Here is an 11,928-nt window from a genome sequence, read left to right on the forward strand (position 1 = left end):
TTGCTACTGTTAGGAACTGTAATGTAAATGTCTGTGGTTTTCAGAGGTCTTAGATGAACCTTGTGAAAGGGTCGTTTGACCCCTTAAGAGGTTGTAAACCACACACAGGCTGGGAACTAAATAAAGTAAGGGGTGGATACTGGAGGTCTCAACCTGGACAACTGAAGTTGTCCATTGGCTTCGGACATCATGGAGGAAAGAGCCTGGGGCTTGGCTCTAGGCCTGGATCTGTAGGAACCTGGGGAAATTGTTTTCTTTCCCCATATTTCCTCTAGTGTCCCAGCCCTGTCTTATAAAGGGGGACCTTCAGGCTGACTGAGAATATGGAAAGGAAAAGGAAGTGTGTGTCTCATGTCTTGAAGCTAGGAAAGCCAGGAGAAAGTTTTCCATTCTCCCATTCACCCCTAAGAATCTGCGGCATTAAGATGGGTGTGTCAGATTTTAAAGGGAAAGAGACTCGAATCTCAAAATAAGAAGGAAGGGACAATGTCCCATGGTGACCTCATTTGGACAAACCACCTAGGTCCACTAGATGAAGCTCAGCTTTGACCAGAGCTGTACTTCATAGGAGGTCACCTGACCCCAGGGTCAGGCCAGCTCAATTACAGGACCTTAGACAGGTCAGTGTGGAGAGGACCCCCCAGCCTGCCTTAATAACAGAATAAACAAGTGGAGAGAAACAAACTCACAAAACAGGACTCCTTCACCCTGAAGCTGATGACGATAAGGACCCTCGAAGCACAGGCTCCTTTCACATTCTAGAGGGATTGGGCAATTCAAAATTTTGTGTTCTTTTTCTTTTAAAATGTTTCCTTTCATTAGATAATCTATTGATGCCTCAAACCCCAACTACATCCTAGAGAGAAACTGGGAGAGATAGGAAAGAGATGGAGAAACCCCATCCCCTAGACCACCTCATCCCTGTATCTCTACCTAGTTCTCATCCTCTGTCTGTCTGTCTGTGAGTCTGTCTGTGTCTGTGTATCTGTGTGTCTATCTCAGTTTATGTACACATGGGTGCTCTGGTGTATACCTGGGCATTCAGAGGCCAGACGAGCAGATTGGATCTCTTGGACCTGGCTTTAAAGGCATTTGTTGGAGACCTGACGTGTTATGATCTGGGATCCAAGCCTTTGTCTTCATGATTATGCAGCAAGCACCCTTGACTGCTGAGCTATCTATCTTTCCAGCTCCTCTTTTCTTGATTATTACAGTAAAGGGTAGATTTATTTTTTTTAGTTCACCTCAAAGCATCCAAAATAGTCTGAAGCAGCACCAGAGTTTGTCAGTGCAGTAAGATAAGTATATACTTGTAACACGAAGTCCCAGGGACACCAAGATGGAGCCCCAAGCCTGAGAAAATACTTGCTGGAATTTAATGCTGGTGTTACCCACAGGGCTGCCTGTTGGAGCTGTATCCCAGCTCTGATTCCCTGCATCCCTGTGCATCTCAGACCAGCTTAGGTCCAAACTTACCTCTATTCCATGGATTAAAGAGCAGTGTGAATTGGCCCAAGGGGTATTGTTTCTTTCCTGAAACCCGAAGCAGGAGTGAGTAGCAGCCAATGACAGCATCCACCGGTGTGGTCACAGAGATGGTCCAGTGTTGGGCATCTCTTTCCTCCACTGCTGCACTCCACCCTTTTCGGTCCCCAAGAGAGGAAATCGGGAAGATGGCTTGGGTCTTATTGATCTTGGAAGGTTGCTCTCCTGAAATGCACAGTAATAAATTGGTCATTTGGACTTCCAGGTCACAGGTCATAGGTATAAATCAAGGTCTTACAAAAATGGAAGAGGTGCCAGCTAGTTTTGGAGGAGAAGAAAAGATGGTCTCCTATACAGAGAAACATTAGAGGATAATGGGTGAACACAGCCTCCGGGTGCTTATGGATCCATGTCTATGAAAGGGTCACAGTCTACAAAATGGGTGTAATAATGGTACAACCATCCCTCTGATCCAGGGGTATTGGTTCCAGAAACACCTGCAACACCCAAATCCAAGGTTGTTTATATCTCTTTATATAAAATACCATGGCATTGTATTTTCTTGAGTACTAATCTTTTCATTATGTATAAATCCTTATACAGTGTGACTGCTACATAAAGTCACTATGTTTTAAGAATTGCTGATGCCGGGCATGGTGGCACACACCTTTAATCCCAGCACTTGAGAGGCAGAGGCAGGCGGATTTCTGAGTTCAAGGCCAGCCTGGTCTACAGAGTGAGTTCCAGGACAGCCAGGGCTACACAGAGAAACCCTGTCTCGAAAAACAAAAAACAAAAAACAAAAAACAAAAAACAAAACAAAACAAAACAAAAGAATTGCTGATGAAAAGGGAAAGACTGTACTCGTTCACTACAGGGACAATCTTTGCCCGGGTATGTGCCATCACGGTTGGCTGATTCTGAGGAAGCAGAACCCATGGAGCTGGAGAGCCTGTGAAGCAAGTAGATTAGATGTTGCATATGAAGTGCTTGATGTACTAGCTGATGCATTAAACAGATTTCTGCAATGAGTGCAGACTAGATGCTAGACGTAGCCAGAGTCAAAGCCCACGCAGCCTTTCCTACAAAGTGGCAGTCAAGTCAAAGCTCTTAATGGCGATGCAGCCGGGCACTCCAGAATCAAAATGAACAGCATTTCTTACACACATTATCTCCTTATTATTATTATCCCCCTAAGCAGGACAGCTTAAGGCCCAGCTACTGCTTGGACCATTTGTCCCTTGGTCTTCTGAGAGAATACTTGGAAGAAATTCCCCCTCCAGATACCCAAGTCCCCACAGTGGTCTAGGCCTGTCACACATACCTGTTTGTGCAATGAGAGCCACTTTCTTCAGGGCAGACAGAAATGTGTGGGTTGGAGCACGGAAGTTCAGGGTGATAATGAAGGACTGTCCCCTCCTCAAAATAAGGTGCTGGGAGCTGATGGCGTTGGTGTGGTGCTCCTCGTTGTTGTCTGCTGTGTGGAAGTCACAGCTCTTGATACTCAGAGCTGTTGTGGGAAAAAGTAAAGTCATAGATATGAGGAAGGTGAATAAAAGTCACATTCCAGGAGTGGGGTTCAAGTCCTGGACTCTATTTCCTTGTCAGCTGTACTCTCTTTAGACTAACTATCCCTTTTTGAAGAGTATATGAAATGAGGTTATACATATATATACTTCCGTTTCTGTGCTAGCATTTACTTTGCATTAGCATAATGTCAAACATGTATTAAGACCCACTAAACATTAACATTTATTTCTGGCTCTAAATCCAAACAATGAATAAATCTCGAATCTTGCCCACTCTTCATATCCCTCTTTTTTGAGACAGGGCCTTATGAATCCTGGGCTGGTCTTCAACTTTCTGTGTACCTGATTTTGAACTTCTGATCTTCCCGAATCCCCCTTCCCAGTGCCTGGGATTGAACACAGGGCTTGTGCCTACCAGGTGAGCACTCCACCCTGGAGCTATCGGCTTAGTGCCACATCCATGGTTTTAAGAGCACAATCAGATAATATTAAAACTGGTTTGAGACCACTGAGCCAAATCTTCTTGTCTTAAAGATGAGATGGGTGAGGCTGAGAATAGAATCAACTCACCTGAGATCATGTGTGAGTTTTGATCTAAAGACTCACCATCTCATGACACCTGAAAGGAGGTGGCTGAGTTGTGAGCCCACCTTCTTTGATGGTTGAGTTGGACTGGGTGGTGGAGGGGTGAGCTGTCACATGATGTGAACCAGGTACACTGGCATCCTGGCATGGTGAGCTATTCTTCAGAATCCTTTGGACTCTTGTTCTACCTGAAGGTTTCCCCACTTTACCTGAAAGGTACCTGGTCACCTTCTAATGCCTAGAGGCATTGCCTCTAAAGCCCTTGCTGACTTCTCCAGGTAGAGCTTGGTCCCGTTTTACAGGCATCACCCACTGCTCCCTGCCCCTCGACCCCTCCCCCACCCCCACCCCCATCCCTGCAAGCTTGTTGGGAGGCTGCGTTTACTTCATGTCTGCATTCTCTGCCCAGCACTATGCTGAACACAATTGTTTCCCAGTCGATGTTTGCTCCCTCAATGACAGAACATGAACGTGGAATCAGCCCTAGGAAGAGTTTCTGAGACGCGCACTTGCTCGGGGCTCAGGCTGCACTGTGCTGGCCCTCACAGCAGAGGTGCCCAGAGTTTGTACTTCCTCTCAATCGGTTGTCTTACTGCTTTGCCTGTCTCTGTCCACTGTGCTTGTGTTAACCGGTTCCCATCATCCATTCCCTCCTAGTAAACTTTGAGGATGTGAGCCTCACGATTTCCCAGGCGTCTTTAGTTTCTTTCTATTGATGTGCTAAAACACCACGGCCAAAAGCAACTTGGGGAAGCAAGGGTCTATTTCCATCTTATGTAGTCCATCATCCAGGGAAATCGGGGCAGGAACCTGGAGGCATAACTGAAGCGGAAGCCTCGCAGGAACGGAGGAGCTCTACTTACTGACTTACTCAGCCCGCCTGCTTATATACTACCCAGGACCACCTGCCTAGGACGGCACAACCCACAGTGGGCTGGGCCCTCACACATCAATGGACAATAGAGAAAATGAACCACTTTCTGGCCCACTGGCCAAGCCACAGGGGATTTTTTTTTTCTCAATTGAGATTTTCTTTTCCAAAATGATTCTGGCCTGTGTGACATAAAAATGAGCCAGCACACCAGGTGTAACTCATTTGTATCATAACCCAGAGAGTTGTAGTCATTTGCATTATGTTGATCCTGGGCTATGAATACAAATGCATGATAATCATTCATAAGTGCAATTAAAATTACCATGCAACCACCTACCCCACACTCACACCACCACCATTTCCCTTCCCACCCCTCACATCTTACATACCCTACCGTCACCTCCATTACCAACCTATTTCCTTGAATAAAAACATGTTACGATGACAGCCCCGGCAGCCAAGAACCTTAGCTTACCTTGCCCCATGGCTCCAGGCTTCTCGAATCCACTGCCCAGGAAGTGCTGACCTCGCACTGTTGTCTCTGGGTTCTCTCTCCAAATCTATCTCCACACGAGCGAAGATGGTGGACTTCTGTGGGTTTAAAGCCTCTGAAAAGCCAATCCCCTCACTCCTCCCGTGAGCCTGCTGCCAGGTTTCTTGACTCCTGCTCCCTCCCTGCTGCTATCTCCTAGGCCAGCTGCTGGGAGTGACCCTTTTCTCTTTCAAGATGTCGATGTCCCTTAGGCAGGAGGCCTAGACAGGCCTCTGTCTGTCAGGCTAGAGAACTCCCGAGGAGACCTGCTGGCTGGAAAAAGTCCCTCAAAGCCTGATTCTTCAATGACCTCAAGAACCCCTTACAGATGTTTTCTGGATAACTCTAGATGCTGCTGTAAACAGTGGGTCCATACCCAACTCTGAAGCTCCTGCCTCAAGTAAACGATGAGCAGCTGCCTACCATGTGTATGTCAGGAATCCGTCTGTTTAAACGAGATAAGGAAATAGAGCCTGTTGAAAAAGAAAATGCGGAGCCCAGGGCCCAGGCTCTTTCGAGATGACCTGCTCTGGGACAGCCAACCAGAGACAGTTTAGAACTGTTTGGAACTCAGCGCTAGTCCTTCTGCTTCCTCCTTGGTTCTTAAGGATGAAGGCACAGGAGAGGGTCTCCTGTCTGGCCCTCCTGGGCTTTCTGGCTCTTTGCCTGGGCTTGCCAGTGTGTGCCCAGGGAAACACTCTGGGCAGCTGGTATGTGAGGTGCCCGTGGAAGGACACAAAACAGGCACACAAGCAGTGTTTCCTGTGGACAGTGAAGCTCGTGTGGCTAGCTTTGCTGTTCACCCTTTTAAAACTTTTAACTATAACCACCTTGAAGGATAATGACAAAAAAAAAAAAAAGAAGAGAGAAAGGAAGGAAGGAAGGAAGGAAGGAAGGAAGGACGGAGAGAGGGGAGGGAGGGATATATATATATATATATATATATATGAGAGAGAGAGAGAGAGAGAGATTAAGAGAGAAGCCCTACTGCCTCCTAGCCCCCCATAAGTCATTTTCCCTAAGAAATGATGAGAAAAGGTGATTAGGACCCGGCCTGCACCAGCATCCTGAATCCAGTATAGTAGTTTTCACACCTGTAATTACTGACGGTTGGAAATGTAATTAAAGCCCTAACTTACAGTACTTAACAATGAGAGGTGGAATACCAGAAATAAACCCGAGGAATGTGGAAGGGCTGTGAGGAAAACGACTGGAAGGCAGCAGAAAGACATGAAGAGATGAAAGTGTAGCTCACAAGCTTGGCTAAGATGCCTCAGTATCATTAAGACACTCAACTTCCCAGGCCGATCTTAAGGTTCCAGCAAACCCATCAAAACAATTGTCCTTTGAAATCAGGTAGACTGATTTTAAGTTTCAAAAGGAAACATAAAAAACAGAAATGACATGCAATCCGGGTTCTAGATAATAAAATGAGGTGTAGGATCAGATGGAGATGTACAGAGGGTCAGGAACTTGAACAGAGGTGTGTAGCAATGAAGGATGGAGAATTCAGGGTAGCAACCAGAAAGTCCCAGATGCCAGGAAAGCAAGAGCCTCCCAGGACCCCATGGGGATGACATTAGCTGAAATACCCCTCAAAGGGGAGGGAGAACCTGTTGAGACTATATCCAGAGGTTAGGAATCGTTGAGGGATGGGGCCACCCAACTATCTCCCAGAATTGCTCTTGTCTAAAGGAATACAGGAACAAAGAGGGGAGCAGAGACTGAAGGAAAGGCCATCCACAGTCTGCCCCACTTGGGATCTGTAGTGGCTATTCCTGGTTGTCAACTTGACTATATTTGAAATGAACTACAATCCAGAATTGGAAGGCTCACCAGTGAACCTAATCTGGAGACTGGGAGATAGAAGTTTCTGACCTGGATCTTGGTATGGAGATCTTGAGACACAGTGGTGATTGAATCCAGAAGATTAAGACAGGGAGATCTCCGAGTCCAAGNTCATCTGGGATTAAAGGTGTGGTGGCACACACCTTTAATCTGGGCTACACCTTCTGCTGGGGANCATATAAGGACATTGGANGAAGGGAGTCNGGCTCTNGCTCTTTCGCCTTCTTGCGGTGTGGGACTCAGCAACTGCTAGATCCTTGGACTTCCATTCACAGCTACTACTGAATCATTGTTGGGATTTGGACTGCAGACTGTAAGTCATCAATAAATTCCTTTACTATATAGAGACTATCTGCAAGTTCTGTGACTCTAGAGAACCCTGACTAATACAGGATCCATCCCACATGCAGACACCAATTCCAGACACTGTTGTGGATGCCAAGAAGTGCTTGCTGCTGACAGGAGCCTGGTACAGCTGTCTCCTGAGAGGCTCTGCCAGATCCTGACCAATACAGATGTGGATGCTTGCAGCCAACCGCCAGACTGAACACAGGAACCCCAATGGAGGAATTAGGGGAATGACTGAAGGAGTTGAGAGGACCTTATCTGGCATCAATGGGAGAGGAGGCCCTTGGTCCTGTGAAGGCTTGATGCCCCAGTGTAGAGGAATGCTAGGGCGTTGAGGTGGGAGTGGGTGGGTAGATGGGAAAGCACCCTCACAGATGCAGAGTAAGGGGGGATGGGAGAAGGGGTTTGTAGAGGGGAAACTGGGAAAGGGGATAACATTTGAAATGTAAATAAATAAAATATCCAATTTATAAATAAATAAATAAATAAATAAATAAAAAACATGATGATCCTGATAACTTAGAAATGTCTGTATTAAATGTACTAAATGTTGTGCTTTGAATCAGTGAAGGAAGAAAAGATTCATTAGTAAGTGGTTTGGAGACATTAGCTTGCCATGAAGTTAACTTCCTATTAGACCACATACAATCCAGATAGATCCAGACTGTAAAGGTAGGAGCTGGAGAGATGACTCTGTCGTTTAGAGTACTCAGCTGCTCTTCTGGAGAACTCAGGTTCAACTCCCAACACTCAGGTGGTTTATTACTGGCTATAATTCCAGTCCCAGGGGATTCTATGCCCTTTACTGGCCTCTGCAGGCACCAGGCACATCACATGTCGTGCGTGCGCGCACACACACACACACACACACACACACACACAGAAGCAAAATACCCATATACATAAAATAATAATTACAATTTTATTCTTTTAAAATGATCATCTGTGTATGTGATCTGTGCCTCTTTTCCTGAGTGTATGTATGTATAACACATGCATGCAAGAGCTTGAGACAGCCAGAGGAGGGCTTTGGGTGCCTCAGAATTGGTTATAAGTTATAAGCCACCACATGGACACTGGGAACTGAACCCAGGTCTTCTGTAAGAGCATTAAGTGAACTTAATCTCTGAGCCATCTCTCTGGCCCAATTAGAGTTAATTCTTTTGATTCAACTTCTCTAGGCAAAATGAAGCTCATACAAGTATACTCAATACATTGATACTTTAAAAAAAAGCAAACAATGGAAAATAACCTAAACATACACAAGTAAGATATTGTCAGGTAAGCAGTGATGCATGGATTTAGTAGAACAAAGATAAACAGAAGGGAACCACTGTTTGTAAACAGATATGGAACAATTTTCAAGCAATATTATTAATTTTAAAAAGTGAGACGTGGGACAATGAACAGTGTAAGCTGCTTTTGTATAAAGGATGGATATATGTGTGGAGGATATGAGTGTATTCTGTATAAAGGAAAATACGTGGGGAAGATATGTGTGAGTTCTGTACCAGGATATATGTGGGGAAGATATGAGTGTGTTCTGTATAAGGATATATGTGGGGAAGCTATGTGTGAGTTTGCTTGTATTTACCCAGAGCATTTCTGGAAAATTCCTGCATTTGGACAAGGACATTCAGTGCCCAGCAGTAGGCTTTCTTCATCTGTACTCTTGTACCATGAGTATGTATTTATATATTAATGTTAAATTATCAAAACTTGCAAGGAAAAGAAAGGTCTTACTAGACAGCCACATTCACCATAGAGACCTCCTACCTGAGCAGGCAATGGGCAGAGTTGTGGGTTTGCTCCATTTTGTGGGATTTCTTTTATGTTTCAAACCATTTAGGAAAGACAGTCTGCTGTAGTGGCATTTCCATGAGACCCTCACAATATCTAGCCTCTGGAAGTTTCCATGGGGGCACTTTTAGAATAGCCTGGAATAAAGCAGATGCCACTGTGGCTTGGTGTAGCCAGGGAAGGTGAAATATGTGAAGTGGAAGAAGGGATCACCCCAAATGTCCATCCTGCTTCCTGTGACACCCACACTTTCCCACTCCCCGGGCCCTCTGTAGGAAATCAATCCCCCAGCTGGTGTGTCCCAAAAGACAGGCTTGTTTTTTCAACCATGAGGGAGCAACATTTTGACCACTCTTATGCAACAGAAACTATATTAGATTCTCGTAAATTAGATCAGTGTTTTTCTGTGCCTAGAAGCCTGTGTTCCAGCAGGGGGAGACAGACACCTCTAGGTGCCTGAAAGGGCTTGTCAGTCAGTCTGCTCTTGAGATAGTTGTGGAGTGGAAGTCAGGATGGACTTCCTCATGAGTAGCGCTGAAGCTGAAGAGCTGGGAGGATAAACAGGCCCTTGCTAGCTGGGCGTGGTGGGAGGAGGTGGAACAGCTCATGCAGAAAGCAGGTGGAAGTCCAGGATGCATGGCGGGTTTGGTATTTATCCTCAGAGCAGTGGGACACCATCAAACCACACTCAAAGCAAGCATAGCCAAGTCATGTTTGCATTTTAAAATGCCATACGCTGGCTAAAATAAAGAAAATAGTCTAGAGGTCTGAGAGATAGGAAGTTGAGAGGAAGTTGACCAATAAGAGACATCTAGTAATGGTTCCAGTGAAAGAAAACAAGGACTTACTTAGGGAATGTTGAAGGGAGATGTGAACAGATTTGAAAAGAAAGGTAACTGACAAGTTGTATTAACAGGAATAGAAAGGGCAAAGAATTCTTTCAGCATGACTCCCAGGCTCACGTAAGCTATGCTGGTACTTGCTTTACAAAGCACTTCGGCTTCATCATCTCCTAGGATCTCAACCTCAGTTTGTAAGCCAAATAAGGGACCAGTATCTCAATGTTGTCGGTATAGGGAATACATACTTATGAATGAATGAATTTACAAAGACATCAATTAATACACTACATAGTTTCAGATTTTTTTGTTTGTTTGTATGTTTGTTTTTTCAAGACAGGGTTTCTCTGTATAGCCCTGGCTGTCCTGGAACTCACTCTGTAGACCAGGCTGGCCTCGAACTCAGAAATCCACCTGCCTCTGCCTCCCAAGTGCTGGGATTAAAGGCATGAGCCACTACTTCCTGGCCTAGATTCAGAATTTAAGACAGCTAAGCATGACATGACAGAAGATCATGCAGAGTAATTCCAACAGTGAAGGAGTGGAAGTGCCCCAAGACAGAGGCATGGATGAGGTTAAATGAGCTATAGCATAACCAGCTATCCACACGCTGTCCACATGACTCTGCATGCCACCTACATGCTGTCCACATGCTATCCATATGCTACCCACATGCTGTTCACATACAGTCAACATGTGGACCACATGCCATCCACATGCTGTCCTTATGCTATCCACATGCCACCCACATGCTATCCATATGCTGTCCACATGCCACCTATATGCTGTCCACATGCAGTCCACATTGCTGCCCACATGCCACCCATAAGCTGTCCACATGTCATCCACATGCTGCCCGCATGCCATCCACATGCTGTTTGCATGCCATTCACATGCTGTCCATATGCCACCCGCATGCTGTCCATAGGCTGGGTGTTGAGGCTTCCCTAGCATCTCAAAGACCTATATTCAAACTGAGGTCAAATCTCTCTCATTGTGGAACATGTTAACTTGCATGCAGTCCACCATGGAGAAGGCTCTCTAGTCCATCTTTTTTGAAAAATTTCTTACTGATTTCTGCTTCTGGAATAAGCAGACTAGCTTGCTATAATCTGTTCTGTTGAGAACCAGCAAAGCTACATAAAAGGTTGAAGTCGTCATGGGAGCAAGGATTGGCTGGGTCAAGATCTTTGGAGGAGGGTGCATAGAAATGATCTTGATCCTGGCTCCTGCCTTTCCATGGACATTTGCTGATTCATAGTTGACAGTTGAATGTGTGGGAATCTGAGATCATCTGGCAGCCTCATAAAAATGGAATTCTAGGCTCTCCAAGGATGAAGGGTCCCAGTAAATACGTCATGATTTTGACTGGGGCCAAAAAGGGACTGCAGGAGAAAACAGTAAATAAGAAACAGAAAGCAATTTTATTTTATAATTTAAAAGATTTATTTTATTGTAATTAATTAATTTCACAATGTGTGTGCAGTGCCCATGGAGGTCAGAAGAGGGTATTAGATCTGGAGTTAGTTGTGAGCTGCCATATGGGTGCTGGGAACCGAACCAAGGTCCTCTGCAAGAGCAGTCAAAGCTCTTAACCACCAAGGCATCTCAGGTCCAGAAACCAGTTTTTTTTTTCATTTATTTTTTTTATTATTATTATTTTCTTTATTTACATTTCAAATGCTATCCTGAAAGTTCCCTATACCCCCCCGTCCCTGCTCCCCTACCGACCCACTCCCACTACTTGGCCCAGGCCTTCCCTGGTGCTGGGTCATATAAAGTTTGCAAGACCAAGGGAACCAGTTTTAAATCAGCCCCAAATACAATGCTTTACCCGAATTCGAACTGGCAGAGAGAATAGTCTCTAGAGTAAATTAGCATCATCCAGAGCCTGAGGTGAATCCAGAGCTCTCTCTCTCTCACACACACACATGCCCACCCAGAGCCTGAAGCTGAATCCAGAGCTCTCTNTCTCTCACACACACACATGCCCACCCAGAGCCTGAAGCTGAATCCAGAGCTCTCTCTCTCACACACACACACATGCCCACCCAGAGCCTGAAGCTGAATCCAGAGCTCTCTCTCACA

At 45.4% G+C, this 11,928-nt stretch overlaps 1 protein-coding gene across 1 annotated transcript in view; it reads right to left on the minus strand.

Moving 5' to 3' along the window:
- Positions 1-5,247, minus strand: part of Epb42 (erythrocyte membrane protein band 4.2) — an 18,896-nt gene extending 13,649 nt beyond the window's left edge. Inside the window, exons 1-3 of the mRNA XM_021193504.1 lie at positions 4,949-5,247; positions 2,810-2,995; positions 1,477-1,710 (exon numbers count right to left, since the gene is read on the minus strand). Coding sequence (XP_021049163.1) covers positions 1,477-1,710; positions 2,810-2,995; positions 4,949-4,958 — 430 coding nt within the window. The 5' untranslated portion in view covers positions 4,959-5,247. The remainder of the gene's footprint in view (positions 1-1,476; positions 1,711-2,809; positions 2,996-4,948) is intronic.
- Positions 5,248-11,928: the final 6,681 nt, after the last annotated feature.

The sequence above is a fragment of the Mus pahari genome, chromosome 3 (assembly GCF_900095145.1).
Source record: "Mus pahari chromosome 3, PAHARI_EIJ_v1.1, whole genome shotgun sequence".
Classification (NCBI taxonomy): Eukaryota; Metazoa; Chordata; class Mammalia; order Rodentia; family Muridae; genus Mus; species Mus pahari.